Genomic DNA, 17,383 nt, shown 5'->3' on the forward strand with positions numbered 1-17,383 from the left:
AGTATTGCCCTGGCTGGCGTAGCTCAGTGGATTGAGCACGGGCTGCGAACCAAAGTGTCGCAGGTTCGATTCCCAGTCAGGGTACATGCCTGGGTTGCAGGCCATGACCCCCAGCAACCGCACATTGATGTTTCTCTCTGTCTCTTTCTCCCTCCCTTTCCTCTCTAAAAATAAATAAATACATAAAAATCTTAAAAAAAAAAAAGAAACATCAGTATTGAGCTGAATGGAAGTCTGACAAGTATGGAATTAGAGAAAACACATCCATCCAGACAACCTGATAGGAGGGGTGCAGATGTGGAATGGGTTGGTACCTCACCCTGGTATAGAGTATTAAAAGTTGGGAGGGATATCTCAGGAGTGAGGAGTCCCAGGCCCACACACAGCCCCCCATACATACTGGGTTCTAATACCAGTAAACACATCCCCACAACTTCTGGCTGCAAAAACCGGCTGGGATTGAATTGGTGAAAGAAACTTCTGGAGCCCCAAGCAGTTCCTCTTAAAGAACCCACACACAGACTCACCTATTCAGATTCACTCCCTCTGATCTCCAGGACCAGGGTAGCAGTTTGAAAGGCTCCAGTAGTATGCATGGAGAAACTGAAGTGTCTCGCATCAAGGCAAACAGAGGCCATTGTCCCTTTTCTAAATCCTCCCCCCAACAGAGTCCCCAAGCTGGTACCATGTCTGAGACTCCATCAGCTTGGCTAACACTGTTTTACCTGCCTTGGACATCCACCAGATACTCCACCCCACCCAACTCACAGGCCCACCCAAGCTGCTTTTCCATATGAAAGGCTAGTCTTGGCTAATACTTCACAACTTCCTAAACCCTATCAAAAAAGGAAGTGCTGGCCTCAGTGAGCCTCAGGTACTGGCACTAGCATTAGCCAGCCTAGCTTCACAGCTTGGTTTCACCTGAAAAACTCCAAGCCCAGCACAATTAGCAGCCATCTCAGATTGCTTTATAGCTCAGGCAGGGTGGCTCCAGGCAAAACACAGGTGGGAGCTGACCTTGGCCTGTACCACCCAGGAACCCCAGAGTCAATGCACCCAGTTGACAGCTACAGATCACGTCAGAGCACTGCTACCCAGCTCCTGCACAGCTGATCCTCCATGGAGGGCAAAGGTTGGTGTTAAGGTTAAATCCCTCCCACCAATCTGCCAACAGCAACCAAGCCTCAACTTGAGGCTTGGGTGTACAAGAGGAGGGTGTAGATAGTCCACATGAAGGGCACACCTCCAGAACCCAGCTTGGGTGACAGGGGAGGCTGTGCTACTGGACACTACAGGACATCTACTAAATTAAGCCACACTACCAAGACAGACTCAAAGTAGATCTATCTAATACATAGAAATGAACTCAATGAGGCTGCCAAAATGAGGAGACAAAGAAACGGTCCAAATGAAAGAACAGATCGAAACTCCAGAAAAAGAGCTAAATAAAATGGAGATAAGCAAGCTATCATATGCAAAGTTCAAAATATTGGCTATAAGCATGCCCAAGGAACTTATTGAGGACCTCAACAGCATAAAAAAGACCCAGTCAGAAATGAAGGATACACTAATTGAAATAAAAAACAATTTACAGGGAAACAACAGTAGAGTGGATGAAGCCAGGAATCAAATCAATGACTTGGAACATAACGAAGCAAAAAACAACCAATCAGAACCAGAAGAAGGAAAACAAATCCAAAAAACAAGAATACTATAAGCAGTTTTTGGTACAACTTCAAGAGGTCCAACATTCGTATCACAGTGGTGCCAGACAAAGAGGAAGAACAAGAAACGGGAAGTTTATTTGAAAAATAATGAAAGAAAACTTCTCCAATTTGGTGAATGAAATAGACATGCAAGTCCAAGAAGCACAGAGTCACAAACAAGGTGGAAGCAAAGAGGCCCACTCCAAAACACATCATAATTAAAATGCCAAAGCTTAAAGATAAAGAGAGAATCTTAAAAGCAGCAAGAGAAGTTAGTTATGTACAGGGAAGCTCCCTCAATACTGTCAGCTGATTTCTCAAAAGAAACTTTGCAGGCCAGAAGGGACTGGTAGGAAATATTCAAAGTCATGAAAAGCAGGGACCTACAGCCAAGATTGCTTTACCCAGCAAAGCTATAACTTACAATCAAAGGGCAGATAAAGGACTTTGCAGACAAGAAAAAACTAAAGGAGTTCATCACCAAACCGTTATTATATGAAATGTTAAAGGGACTTTTTAAAGAAAAAGATCACAACTATGAACAATAAAAGGGCAAAAAATACAAATTTATCAACAATTGAATCTAAAAAACAAACTGAGCAAACATGAGGAACAGAGACAGAATCATGGATACAAACATTTTGATGGTTGTCAGATTATAGGGGAGTGTGGAAGAATGGGTGGAGAGGTGATGGGATTAAGAAATACAAATAGATAGTTACAGAATAGCCTTGGGGATGTCAAGTACAGTACAGGAAATGGAGTAGTCAGAGAACTTACACATATGACCCATGGACATGAACAATGGTATTGGGATTTCCTGAAGGAATGGGGATGCTGGGTGGAGGGGGAGCAAAGATGGGGAACCAGGACAATTGTAATGGCATAATCAATAAAATATAATTTAAAAAAGCAAATGGAATAAAAGATGAATGGATAAAGATCTCATACATATATACAATGAAACACTATTCAGTCATATAAAATAATGAAATCTTACTGTTTACAACATGGATAGTCCTGGGCATTACACTAAGTTAAATAAGTCAGATAGAGAAAGAAAAATATGATATGATTTCATTTAGATGTGTAATATGAAGAACAGACAAACAAACAAACAAACAACCAGAAACAGACTCATAGATACAGAACTGATGGTTGCCAGATGGAAGGAATTTATGGGACTGGGTAAAAAAGGTGAATGATTAAGAAGTACAAATTGACAATTACAAAATAGAAACAGGCATGTAAAGTACAGAATAGGGAATACAGTCAATAATACTGTAATAACTAAATATAGTATCATATGGGTTCTACATTTATCAAGGGGATAACTTCCTAAGTTACATAAATTGCTGTATATCTGAAACTAATAAAACATTAAATGTCAATTGTAATTGAAAATTAAAAATTAAAAATAAATATCAAAAAATAAAACTGAAAATCTTCCAGTAAATTATTTGGGAGGGTAAGTAGTACCTCACTTAATGTTTCCCTAGGTACAACATTTTAAATATGTTTTTATCAATTTAGAGTTTAATGAGAAATTCTTGTGATATAGAAGCAAAAGACTAGGAAAATTTGCTCTGATTCTAAATCAGGGGCATTGGTAACATGGTGTGTTCAATTTGTGAAAAATGCATTGAATTATAGTTTGTGCTATATACTTTTCAGCCTATACATTGCACTTCAGTTAAAAAAATACTTAAAATCTGTGGAAGTTCAAATGTATCTATAGTATATCCCTTCTTTAAAATGTCAATTATTCTCACAGGAAAAATTTACAGTACTCTATTTGTGTGGCATGACTTATTTTCATAGTTACCCACAACCACACTATTTTTTTATGATTAGACAGGTAATACCTGTTGATTTTTAAATTCAAACTTTAAAAATATAACAATAAAAAGTGTCTGTAATTTCATCCCCAAGGGATAACACTTCAAATTCAGAGGTTGATGATTTCTATCTACATCATGTTATTAACAAAATGTACCTTTGCCAGACTTTGAGCATGTCATTTTTTCTCCAAATAGACTCAGAAGTAAAGGAATATTGTTTAGAATCTCCAGAACACTGTAAAATGCACTAATTTAATAGGCTTGAGCATCAACAATTTTTAAACAGTAAATATCTACTATTTCCTCCAAAATTTTCAAAGTCCATGTCTTTCCTGTATCCTCACTTTGTCTACCCGAATACAAGGCATATAGCAGAGAGGCCTACTGAGGGAAATAAAAGTAATTCTCTAAAAGAAATGAAATAGTCACTTTCAGATGATACAGTAAATGTCTTAATTTCAATTTGTACAAGGAGAGGGCACATTAGCCTCTGAAAGTAATCTGTATTTTATTTATTTGTTTGTTTGTTTATTTTTGCTACTTTTAATCTCTCTGAATTTTCTCCTAACTGTTCCTTTTCTTATAAAGTGAAAGTTGTATAAATGAGTTACTAAGTTCAATGAATAGCAATGTAACATCTTTTTTACAACTTGTCCTCTTTTTCTATCCACTGTCTATCTGGCAATCAAGAAAACACTAAGAAATAAGTTATCTCTTAGCCATTACGTTTTTTAAAAATCCAAAAATTAAAATTAAGGTTACACGTACAGATTAGAGTTCTAATGTAACTAAAGTCTTAATTTTTTCATTGCCATTTCTATATACTGGTATCAATGAAAAGATACATACTAGCATATAACACAGTTTGAAAAGAAACAAATTCTACATTAATCTACAAATCTGATGATTCACAAAGCTTTACTCAACTAAGCATATTTAAGGGGCATAACAGAGGAACTTCACCTTTTTTACTATTACTACATAAACACTGTGCCCTTTACTAAAACAAAACCTTATCAATAGCTTATATGCTATAAATAGAATAACTAGAGAATATAATTTCTGCCTTATAAATAATCTATAAGCAATAACTATAATTAAACAATAGTGTACATTTTTGGACTATTTTTAACAATGGGAAAAATCCAACAAAATTGATTTTAAAAAACTACTTTTAAATCATCAAAATAGGTGAATTAAAATGTTAACATTTTGTTGGAATTTAAGAGCAGATGTTTAAATTTTCAAACATGACACCTCTGTTTTAAATAAATTACCTCCATACTAATTTAGCTGTGTTTTAAAATGCCACACTTCAAGAAAAGTTTTTCCTAAATAAACCACTGTATCAGATGGTCAAGGAAGCTCAAATAAAAGAAAACTCCATTCTACAATAATTTTACTTGATTCTTGGGCTACACACTAAAATCACATTATTCATTAAATTGCGTTTGCTTTTGAGGTTAATTTTAACGAATATCTCTCACTAGCAGATATGCCAAATGCATATAAATATCTTTACTTATTTTAGCTAGTTACTTACTGAGAGCCATGCAAGGGATTCCATGATTCGATGTTCACATCGTTCTAAATGTTTTATCATTTCTCTGGTCAAGTTGGCTTCTGCTTTGATAAAACTTTCAATCACTTTGTAAAAATCGAAAGCTTTTAAATTAAGTACATTCAGAATCCATGGGAAGGACAAATCTGTTCCAGTATCAAGATTCTGAGATGTACTTCCTAAAAACGAAAGAAAAAATGTAACTTAGGTAAGAAATGTTATGCCTTAAACTATATAATTTTAGGGTGGAAGGTTTTATCAAACAAAAAATTAAAACAATAAAAAACTAAACATAAGTTTTTATTCAGAGCAGATTTTTTTTAAATTTTTATTTTGGAGCCCAAGACTCCCAGAAAATAGTTGTCAAAATTTTGAGTGTAAATGTTCATATGATTTCCTAGATTGAGGAGGGCTCATAGCTTATGTCAAATTTTCAAAGCTTTAAATTTCCCAAACTTTTATCAGGGACAGGTTTAATATCTAACCCATCAATGTATTAATATACCCATTTTAACTGTCTCATTAATCCCTGGCTGGGGGAGGAAAAGAGTCTTTAATATTTTGCTAATTTAATTACTTAGAAAATGTTACCTCTTTTAAATGTGCATTTCTTGGTAATTAATGAGAATTCACAATTTTTCATGTGTGTCTTAAGTTTCTCTTTTATTGTGTATTTGTATCCTTTTATAAATCTTTAGTTTTGCACACAAAAGCTTCTTTTACATTTACAATGTTATTTGCAAAATAATACCTTTAAAATTATATTAAATAAAAAACACTATCAGTAGCCTCTTTCTGTTTATCTCATAGGTTCTAGCTCCAATCTTTGGTCACATAATCATAGAGTCTATCTATAGCAGTGCTTCCATATTAATGGATGCTGCTCCTTAGTATTCATTCCTTTGGCATTTTACAATCTTAGAAATTACAAGTAATTGAAGGGATTTCAATAGGTACATTTCCTGGATTCAGTGTAGCCCAGAATAGGAGCCTAGTGAAATACTATTCCCAAGATGACCTGACATAATTCAGAATATAAGCCAGTTAAATATCAATAGTTCATGGTGACCATTTAAATTCTTCAGAACATACTGACTTAAAATATACATTACTCACCTTAATGACACCCCTCCCCCCAAAAAACTCATCACATCTTTGATGTTTTTTTAACTTTAAATTAAACTAAAATGTTTATTTACTAGAATTTAACTTACTGCTATATGTAGCCATTACAACTTCAAGAGCACATGCCAACAAAGACATATGAAAGATGTTGTCATTCAGGAGTTTGCTAAAGAAATAAAAAAAAAAGTGATTTTGAAACACTTCATTCTATAAAAAGAAAAAATTCTTTTACTGAAACTAAAAAGTTTACCTAAAATTTTGAATGGATAATCGTTCTTCTTCCTAAAACAAATAAAAAATGTTTAACTGAAACCATTTTTATGTCAGCATTAATTTTTTTATTATTTTCTTTTTTACTTACTGATTTAAGCATGGATTCCATTACTCGATAATACAATCGAACTCCAAGTTTGTATCGCTACAAATATGAATAAAATAATAATTAGATCCCACTATTTTAGAAAATCACAATTATTAATTTCTTTAAAGTGTCTCTTAAAACACATTTCTGAACCTTCTTAGGAATATAGCTACCAAGAAATAATGAAATCTAGCTTGTTTAAAACTCAAGACTTAAGTATAAAACAACAGCTAACATTGCCAATAAATTATCAAGAGGGAAGTCTTTGTTTTCATTCACTACATTTCAGTCTAAATTTATTTATATATATATAAATTTATTTGCATATATAAAACTTGTGTGCTTGGTACTATTTTACACACTAATGTAATACATTTTGTAACCTAGAATATGTATTTTCAAGGTAGCTGTCTAGGATTTACAGAACGGACTCTGTCCATAAAATTGGCAAAGGCAAAAATCAGATTTCGCTCTTGTCAGCAAAAATTTTAACCTAATAACTAGTTCCCATTAGTTCAAAAAATAACCGAATTTTAGAGATATGTACATGCAGAACACACACGTTCAAACACAAACTATATTCTTTCATTTCAAATTATGAACATAAACTTCATGTACAAACAAAAAGAACTTTACAGGTAGGAAAGGAGGGACAGTTGGTGATGGAAGTAGGCTTGACCTGAGTGGTAAACACACAATATACAGATAATGTATTATAAGAATGTACCCATGAAACCTATATGATTTCACTAACGAATGTCACCCCAATAAATTCAATTAAAATTTAAATATAATTGGTTAAAATATGTATGGCATTGAAATATAAACTCACTACACTGAAATAAATATATATAGGAGAATACAGTTTTCAAATATACATTTATATATTACCTCATTAATGCCATACAACAGAGAACATCAAATATAAAAATCTGACTTTCAGAGAAGTTAAATGACTAATCAAAATGGTAAAACCAGATGTTTCTGATACAGTGCCCATACTCTATTAGTTTTAAATTTTTTTAAATAATAAATATTAAAATAACTGACAACTGGCATATATAATCCCATTCATACAAGTATATATGCATTCACAAATATTCCTAAATGTAGAAGTCAAAGCATAGGCAAAAATATTTAATAGCATCAAAGATTATAAATTTTTCTTTTCCTTGATTTTAAGAAATTCCTACTATTTCTCTAAGATTTTCTGCATGTTTACACTTAGATTTTATAGGAATGAGAATCATTTTCCCATAAAGATTTCCATAAATAACAGCATATATGGGTAGCTAACATATAATGTCTGCCAGTATTTTATACTACCAGAAAAATATCATAATAGTGTTTATGCAGTTTGGACAGATGTTGCATCTGAAATATAACACAGTAATCAAAATTAAAGTTACCTGTGACCCAATTTCTATACATCCCTGGCCCACAGCTTTAGCAAATTTCTCTTTAAAGATGTATCCAATGTCCTTCACTCTTTTCAGGATACTTTCCATTGGATTCACTGTGCAATTCTTTAAGAAGGAAAACAGAAATGTTGAGAATGTTTTTAATCAAAATTAACATATTGTTTATGCTGCAAAAACATTTCCACAAAAACACTTGCACACTAACTAAATAAAAAACTACTAAAAAATGAACATAAAGAATTCCATTTTTAGAGGAAGATGGCTGTTAGGTAGAAGGGAACAGATTCCACTTTCCCCTACACACGGGAGAAAAACCTAGCCAATCTATGGAGGAACAGAGCAAACAGTCAACAGTACCCCAGCATATATGAAAATAAGAGACCCAAAATTGTAGCAGACACTGAAAAACCAGACAGTAAGGAGAGGGCTTCAGGACAATAAAGTCCCAGGGACCAGCTCGGGGACCAGGGCAGCTGCACCCTCAGGCCTGGTGCCTGCCAGGTCTGTCACAGGGTCCTTGAGAGAGAGCCAGGTCAATTGCTCCCTCCCCAGCCAAAGAAGGTTTGAGCAGCACCGGGAGAGACCTGGTTGCTTGAAGTCTCAGAGAGGGGAATAAGGACTAAATGGCAAACACACAGGGGCTGTAAGCACCCACAGAGTCTGTGGGCACCTGCTGGGGAGAGTTGGGATGTGATGGGCCCTGATCCCAACAGTCCCTGGTCTGACTGGAGAATTGGGCTGTACAAGAGGCCAGGCTGTTGTACAGAGTGGCAAGCTTAAGTAGGAGGAATTTCTCTGAAAGAAAAAGTGGAAAGAGAGACGCTGTTTGGGGAGTTCCCCTGCAGCACTCTCTCTAGCCTCCTCCCCAACCAGCCAGCAGTGATCCCAAGATTGCATGTAAGGTTGCAGAGAAGGTTGCTCAGAAGGTTGCTGGGAAAGGCTCTGCACACCCGCATAGCACTGGGAAGGGTGCATGCCTGAACCCATGGAAATGAGGCAGCCTGGCCAAGTGTGTGCGCACCTGCACCCCAGACCATAGCCGTTACCCCCAGGGAAAGTGTGCTCTGAGGAAGGCCTGGATCCTACACCCAAGGCACCAAGCTAGCTCTAGGGAGAGGGCCCATAAGGCTGACTGAGTGCAGGTCTGGAAGGAAGGAAACCATACTAATCCCCACTCAGCCTGCTCCAGCCAGCAAGACCAGAAAAACTGGTTTGGCCAGTTTGAAGCCAACAAGATGCTTTTTTTTAAAGTAATTTTTATTTTTTAATTTGTATTATTATTTTATCTTTCAATTCCTTTTTCCTCTCTTTCCTTCTTTGTTCTTTTATTCATTCTTCCTTTCTTTGCAATTTTACCTCTTCTTTCTTCTTCTGTTTTCCTTTTTTTAATACCCACAAGTGAGATAAACAAACCTGGAACTGTGAAAAGACCAGAGCTGGACCCAAAGAGGGGGCATCCCAACAGCTGAGACAGTGAGACAAATTTCACTTTGCTATTACAGAGAACCTGCAAATTATTGCATATTTGTATTATTATTTTTTCATTGTTCTTACATCTTTTATTTTAATAGTGTTTTTGCATTCCTCTTCTTTCTGTATAGTCTTCTTTGCTTGGCTGGTTATATTGTATCATTTGACAGGTTTCCCCTGTTCTCTCTTTCACAGTGTATTGCTAATTTACTGTACTTCACTTCACTTGTGTTCCATTAGCACACTACTCAAGTCCTATACTCCCTATTCTTGTTATCCAGATCACATACATTCTGTCACATGATTGTTGCTCTAATATTATTGTAAATAATAGCTGTTTAATACAATTGTAAATACTTCACAACACCGCTCCCAGATCTTAGCCCACTTCACAGTTTCCTGAATTCTATTACTGTAGTGGTTAATTCGATTCTCTCACACACTACACCTATTTCCTATCCTTTACTTTCATCTTATCTCAGAATCTGACTTCCCACAAACTCACTGCTTTCTAGATACAACTCACAATCCTTCCCAACCCAACAAGAATCTTATCTTCTTTCCATCCTTTCTAAAAAGTGGCTAGTTGGATGGAATACCACAGTTAACACTATACACAGCCAAAGGATCTTCTGTCTCTTCTCTACCAGCTGCTGCTGTAAATATCATAGAATACTCTTTGGCTGTCTTAAATCATTTGGTCTTCACCCTTCAACTGATCACAAAAAAGAGTAGGTGGAAGGGGAGAACACCAGGATACCCACTGGAAGAGGAAACACAACATCAAAGGAACCACCAAGAGATAACAACAGAAGAAGGTGAAGGAGGGAGTGGAAACCACACTAACCTCAACCCAGCACCTATCTGGAAATACAACTAAATAGAGGAGAAACTACCCAGTACAAACATCTGAACAAGACCAAGAGGAAATCCTCAAAACCTTGTACACACAGAAGAAACAGCTTCAACACAACCTGCCCTCATCAGCATTACAAAATACAAGAGGTGGGGGACACAGTAACCCTCAGTTAACAGCTAGTGGTAACGACCCACCAAAGAAACACCCAACAACAATCAAAACCCAAAGACAAACACAGAGCCAACTTAAATGACAGCCCAAGATGAGTGAGCTCAAGAGATCAAGGAGAATGCACGACTGAATCTCACAGGTATTCTACCACAGAGTTAACACTATAAACCCAGGAAGTCAGAACAGATAATTTAAGAAACTGAGGCTAACAAGAAGAGTCTCACAAACAATGGGAAGACAAAGAAACAATCCCAAAATGAAGGGAAAGGAGGAAGCCTCAGAAAGAATGCTAAATGAAATAGAGGCAACTCAACTATCAGATACTGAGTTCAAAACAATGATTGTCAGGAAGCTCAGTGAGCTCATAATGAACTGCCAGAAACTACAGGAAGCTACAATGAACTCACTGAAAACTATATCAACATGAAAAAGGAAATAGAAACTATCAACAAGGGCCAAGAGGAAATAAAGAATACAATTTCTGAACTGAAGAACAGAGCACTAGGAATGAAAAGCAGGATCGATGAAGCAGAAGACTGGATCAGTGAATTGGAGAACAAAGTAGAAAAAAACACCCAGAAAGAGCAAGAAAAGGAAAAGAGGCTCACAAAGAATGAAGAGGGATTAAGAGAAATGCAAGACAATATGAAATGTAATAATATCCATATAATAGGAATACCAGAAGAAGAAGAGCAAGGGATAGAAAACCTATTTGAAAAAGTAATGATGGAAAATGTCCCCAATTTCATGAGAGAAAAAGTGACACAGATCCAGCAACACAGAGATTCTCAGTCAAGAGGAACCCAAAGAGGTCGACCTCAAGACATATTGTAATTAAAATGGCAAAATTTCAAGACAAAGAGAATCTTAAAAGCAGCAAGGGAGAAATAGGAAGTAACATACAAGGGAGCCCCAATAAGGTTAGCAGCTGACTTCTCAATGGAAACACTCCAAGCCAGAAGAGAATGGCAAGAAATATTCCAAGTAATGACAACCAGAGGCCTGCAACCAAGGCTACTTTACCCAGCAAGGCTCTCAATCAAGGCAGCAGGCCAAATAAGGAGCTTCCCAGACAAAAAAAAAAGCCTAAAAGAATACACCTTCACCAAACCAGCTCTGCAAGAGATGCTAAAGGGACTGCTTTAAGGGAAGGAAGGAAAAGAGATACACAAGAGGAACACAAGTACAAAAATGGCAAGGCATAAGTACCTATCAATAATAACCTTAAACGTAAATGGATTAAATGCCTGAATCAAAAGACACAGAATAGCTGAATGGATAAGAAAGCATGACCCACTCATTTGCTGCCTACAAGAGACTCACCACAAGATAAAAGGTCTACACAGGCTGAAAGTGAAGGGCTGGAAACAAATTTTCCAAGCAAACAGACAGGAAACAAAAAATCCAGCACAGGAATACTCATGTCAGACAAAACAGACTTTAAAAAAAGGGCCATAAAGAGAAACCCCAGAAGGTCACTTCATAATACTCAAGGGGAAAATCCACCAAGAAGACATAAATATTATAAACATATATGCACCCAACATAAGACTACCCAAATACATAAACAAAATCTTAGAGGACTTAAGGAAACATATTGACAGCAACACAATTCTAGAAGGGGATTTTAACACCCCACTGTCAAAAATGGACAAATCTTCCAAACAAAATATCAACAAAGATACTGTGGCATTGAACAATGCCCTAGATCAAATGGACTTAACTGATATATATAGAGCCATCCATCACAAAAAAGAAAAATACACATGCTTTTCAAATGCACATGGAACATTTTCAAAGATAGACCACATGATAGGACACAAAACAAGCCTCAACAAACTCAAGAAAATTGAAATCATGCCAAGCATTTTCTCTGACCACAAGAAACTGAAACTACAAACCAACCCCAAGGAAAAAAACTCCAACACACTCAAAATCATGGAGATTGAAGAGCATGCTTCTAAGAAATGAATCGGTCAAGAATTAGATTAGGGAAGAAATCAAAAAGTTTCTGGAAACAAATTAAAGTGAACTCACAAAAACCCAAAACTTATGGGACACAGCAAAGGCACTCCTTAGAGGGAAGTTCATAGCAAACAGGCCTACCTAAAAAAGATAGAAAGATTTCAAACAATAACCTAACACTATGCCTATAAGAACTAGAGGAACAACAGCAAAGACAGCCCACAGTTTGTGGAGAGAAGGGGACCCTACTGCACTGTTGGTGGGATTGCAGACTGGTGCAACCACTATGGAAAACAGTATGGAATTTTCTCAGAAAACTAAAAGTGGATCTGCCTTTTGATCCAGCAATTCCACTGCTAGGATTATATTCTAAGAACCCTGAAACACCAATCCAAAAGAACCTATGCACTCCAATGTTCATAGCTGCACAATTTACAATAGCTAGGTGCTGGAAGCAACCTAAGTGCCCATCAGTAAATGAATGGATCAAATTTACACAATGGAATTCTATGCAGGAGAAAGAAAAAAGGAGCTCCTCCTACCCTTTGCAACAGCATGGATACAATTGGAAAGCATTATTCTAAGCGAAATAAGCCAAGCAGTGAAAGACAAATACTATATGATCTCACCTTTAACAGGAACCTAAACAACAAAAAAACAAACAAGCAAAATATAACCAAAGACACTGAAATAGAGAATAGGCTGACAGTGACTGGAAGGGAGAGGGGAGGGTATTTCAGGAGTAAAAGCGAAGGGTTTACAGGAATATGTGTAAAGGACACATGGACAAAAACTAGAGGGGCGTGGAAATGGGAGGGAGGTGGGGAGGGTTGGGCGGTTGGCTGGGATGGGAGTAAAAGAAAAACTGTACTTGAACAACAATGAAAATAAAATAAAAAATAATACAATTTTTTAAAAAAGAATTCCATTTTTAAATGTTAGTGAACAGAAAATACTAGAGTAAAAATAAATGCCCTAGCATACAAATTTTATGCAGATAGGTTAGGGAAGAATAGATTTGTTGGCTCTTTATCCATCAAAAAAAATAGTCATGGACATTGTAATTGATACCACAGAAAGCCAAAGAGACTACTATAAATCATGACATGCCAACAAATCTAACAACCTAGAAGAAATGAATGCATAAAAATGTACAACTTTCCAACACTGAATCATGAATAAAAAATCTAAATACATCTATTACTAGTATAGAGATTAAATGAGTAATTAAAATGTTCCAGTGAACAAAAGTCTAAGACCAGACAACTTCAATGGTAAATTCTATCAAACATTCAAAGGATTAATGTCAATCCTTGTTAAACTCTTCCAAAAAAGAGAAGAGTGAACTCTTCCCAATCCAATTTATGAGGTGAGAATTACCCTAATACCAAAATTAGACAAAGATGCCACAAAAAAAAATCAGAATTTACAGGCCAATATTCCTGGTGAACATGAATGTAAACATCTTCAACAAAATATTATCAAACCAAATTCAACAACAGTACATTAAAAGAATTATATATCATGATCAAGTGGGATTTAATCCAGTGATACATGGATGCTTCAACATCCACAAATAAGTCAATGTAATATACTACATTAACACATTAAAATATGAAAATCACCTAGAAGATGGCAGTGAGGTACGTGGAAGCTAAAGCCACTTGCTCATGCACTGAACTAGGACACCTAGCCAATCTTCTGAAGAACAGAGTAAACAACCAACGGAATTCCAGCTGATATAAAGTCTGGAGGCCAAAGGTTGCTGAGGACATTTAAAAATGGACTATAAGGAGATTTTGTGGGACAAAGAAAGGGTCTCTGGACCCTGCCCCAGGGACCAAGGCTGCCACAGAAGCTTTGGAGGACAGCCAGGTCAGCGATTGTGACTTTTGAAGCTCCCTCCCCCCGCAAAGTAGTGAGTTACAGACCTGCACCAGGAGACACCTGGACACTTAAAGTTGCTGGGGGAATAAAGAGGCAGTAAGAGAGACACAGTTGGCCTCACAATCCTGCTGGGACTATGGTCACTGGCTGGGACAGTTCCAGATCAATTGGGGAGCAGGGTGACACCTGGACATGGGAGAAGAGATGGGTTGCTATTGGCCATAACCCAGACAGTCTCTAGACTGACCAGAGAGTTGGTCTGTGTGGAAAGCCAGTTCCTTGATAGGAACAGCAACCCACAACCAAGGGGAATACAGTAGAAAAAGGATCTCAAACGCTGTGCAAGGACCTCTCATGTGCAGTAGCCAGAGGGCTCCAGCTAAGGGGCTGGAGGTGCAATTTGCTCCCATTCAGGGCACCTCACTGATTGATCAAAGTGAGCTGCCAAGCACTCAGAGAGGTAGCAATGCCCAGAGAGACTTAATTCAATAGGGGAACTTAACTGCCCTGAAGGGACTTTGTGTGGACGCAGGCCCAGGCCAAAAAGCAGAGAGGAGTGCAATTTGTTCCCACTCAATGCATATCACAGACTAATCAAAGGGTTGTCCAAGGTGGATTAGAGGTGCCTGCCTGGTGCATATAAACAGAGAATAGTGTGAGCTGCACAGTGCTCTGAGGATGTGAGTCTGAAATTGGGCACTCCTGAATTTTATATCCCAAAACCCCCATCTCTGTGGAAACACAAGAAAGGGAAGGAAAAAAACAAAGGAGCCCAGCCCCACCCCATGCCACCCCCATTGCCTGCAGCATCCAGGAAAACAGAAAAACCCTCTTAGCAGCATTAAGTCAGCAGGAGGCTTTTTTCCCTCCATGTGTAAGACAAAAAGACCTGGAGCTGTGAGAAGACCAAAGACAGATCCAGAAAAAAGTCAGAAGGCTAACACCAACAGCTGAGACAAATTTCACTCTGCTACCCTTCAGAACATCATTTTATTTATTTTATCTTTGATTTATTTTTATTTTTTAAATTACTTTAATTTTTAATTTTTTATCTTATTTACATTTACCTTTTTTGGTTTTGTTTGTTCAATTTCATTGTTTGTTTTTTTACTCTCCCTTTCCTATGGCATTTTATTTTAACATCTTTCATTTCACTCGTATTCCAGTAACACACTAATCTTAACTTCTTATTTTTTATTCTTTTTATTCAGATCATATATTTCTAATCATATTATTGTTGTTCCAAATCCCACACAGCACCCTACAGTGGTCTTAATCCACTTCAGCATTCCTGAACTTTATTACTGCTATGGTTAACTTTATTCTCTTACATACAATGCCAAGTTTCTATACCCTACTGTCACAATCTCTCACATCTAACCTCCCTAGCACTCTGCTTTCTAAAGTCAGCTCACATTCTTTTTCCCTCCTAATAGGAGTCTTATCTCTTTTTCACCTTTTATAAAAAGTGGCTACTTGGGTGAAACATAACATTTATTGCTGTACTTCTCCAAAGGAACTCTTATCTGTCCTCTATTTGGTAGTACTTTAAATCCCATAGAATCTTTTCCTGCTATCTTACTCCATATCACCTTTGCCCTGCTCCTGATATCATACAAGACAAGGGGGAGTTGTGAGTACCAATAAACCTGCTGGAGGGGAGAACCCACCAACAAAGCAGTCGCCAACTGGTATATACAAAGTACAACAAGAGAGCACAAACAAATGGAAGGAAGGACGACTCTCAAAGAGACTCAGTGGGACACCACTGACACCCACAGAATTGCTACCACAGAAGTTTACCCAACAAAGAAAGCTGGTAAACCAGAGCATTGGGAATTATAGAAACAAACAAAAGAGTCACCTAAAATGGGGAGACCAAGGAATAACCTACAATCAAAAAGAATGGAAAACTCCCCACTAAAAGAGCTAAATGAAATGGAGTCATACAAACTATCAAATATAGAATTCAAAGCATGGTGATAAGGATTCTCAAGGAACTCACACACAACTACAAGGAATTGAGTGGGAACTACAACAGCATGAAAAAGGAAATAGAAACTATAAATAAGAATCAGGAAGAAATGAAGAATACAATTTCTGAAATAAAAAATACAGAAGGAATTAAAAACAAGCTGGATAAAGCAGAGGACCAAATTAGTGAGCTGGAAGACAAGGTAAGTGAAATAAGCCAGATGGTGAAAGAGAAATACCATATGATCTCACCTATAAGCAAGAACCTGATCAACAAAACAAACAAGCAAGGAAAATATAAAAAGAGGCACTGGAATAAAGAACACACTGACCCAGTGACCAGAAGGGAGGAGGGAGGGGGATAACAGGGAAAAGAAGGAGTTGGGCTGTCAATGTACATATATAAAGGACCCACAGACAAAGCCATAGGGGTGTAGGATTGAGGGTGGGAGGTGGGGTTGGGTAGGGTGCGGGGAGCAAATGGGGGGTAATGGAGATGACTTTACTTGAAAAAAATTTTAAAAAAGGAAAAAACATAAAAAAGGACAAAAGAGAAAAAAATCATATGATCCTCTCAACAGATTCAGAAAAAGGATTTGATAAAATTCTTATTATTATTATAATTATAACATAAAAATAAGTTATAATAACAATATGACATTATTGTAATAACTCTCAACAGAACATGCATGGAGGGAATATATGTTAACAAAATAAAGGGCATACATGATGACACCACAGCCAACACTATACTCATTGGGTGAAAGCTGAAAGCTTTCTTTATGATCACAAACAAGACAAGAATGACCACTCCCACCAACATAGTATTGGAGGTCCTAGTCAGAGCACTTATGCAATAAAACCAAAGAAACACATCTAAAATGGTGAGGAGAAAGAGAAATTGTTACTATGTATAGTTGAAATTATACTATACCAGGAAGGATCCAATATAAAACAGAATTATCTTCTGGAGGGCACGCCCCTTATGGTACAGGCTTCCCCTACTAGGTGAGTGTTCTAAGAACCTGTATGTACCAGTGTA

At 36.9% G+C, this 17,383-nt stretch overlaps 1 protein-coding gene across 1 annotated transcript in view; it reads right to left on the reverse strand.

Moving 5' to 3' along the window:
• RB1 (RB transcriptional corepressor 1) overlaps positions 1-17,383 on the reverse strand; it is a 283,425-nt gene that overhangs the window by 118,338 nt on the left and 147,704 nt on the right. The window contains exons 13-17 of the mRNA XM_045838956.1: positions 8,004-8,120; positions 6,595-6,651; positions 6,484-6,515; positions 6,323-6,399; positions 5,091-5,287 (exon numbers count right to left, since the gene is read on the reverse strand). Of these exons, the coding sequence (XP_045694912.1) occupies positions 5,091-5,287; positions 6,323-6,399; positions 6,484-6,515; positions 6,595-6,651; positions 8,004-8,120 (480 nt within the window). The remainder of the gene's footprint in view (positions 1-5,090; positions 5,288-6,322; positions 6,400-6,483; positions 6,516-6,594; positions 6,652-8,003; positions 8,121-17,383) is intronic.

The sequence above is a fragment of the Phyllostomus hastatus genome, unplaced genomic scaffold (assembly GCF_019186645.2).
Source record: "Phyllostomus hastatus isolate PE091 unplaced genomic scaffold, TTU_PhHast_1.1 phas_contig_29, whole genome shotgun sequence".
In the NCBI taxonomy this organism is placed as follows: domain Eukaryota; kingdom Metazoa; phylum Chordata; class Mammalia; order Chiroptera; family Phyllostomidae; genus Phyllostomus; species Phyllostomus hastatus.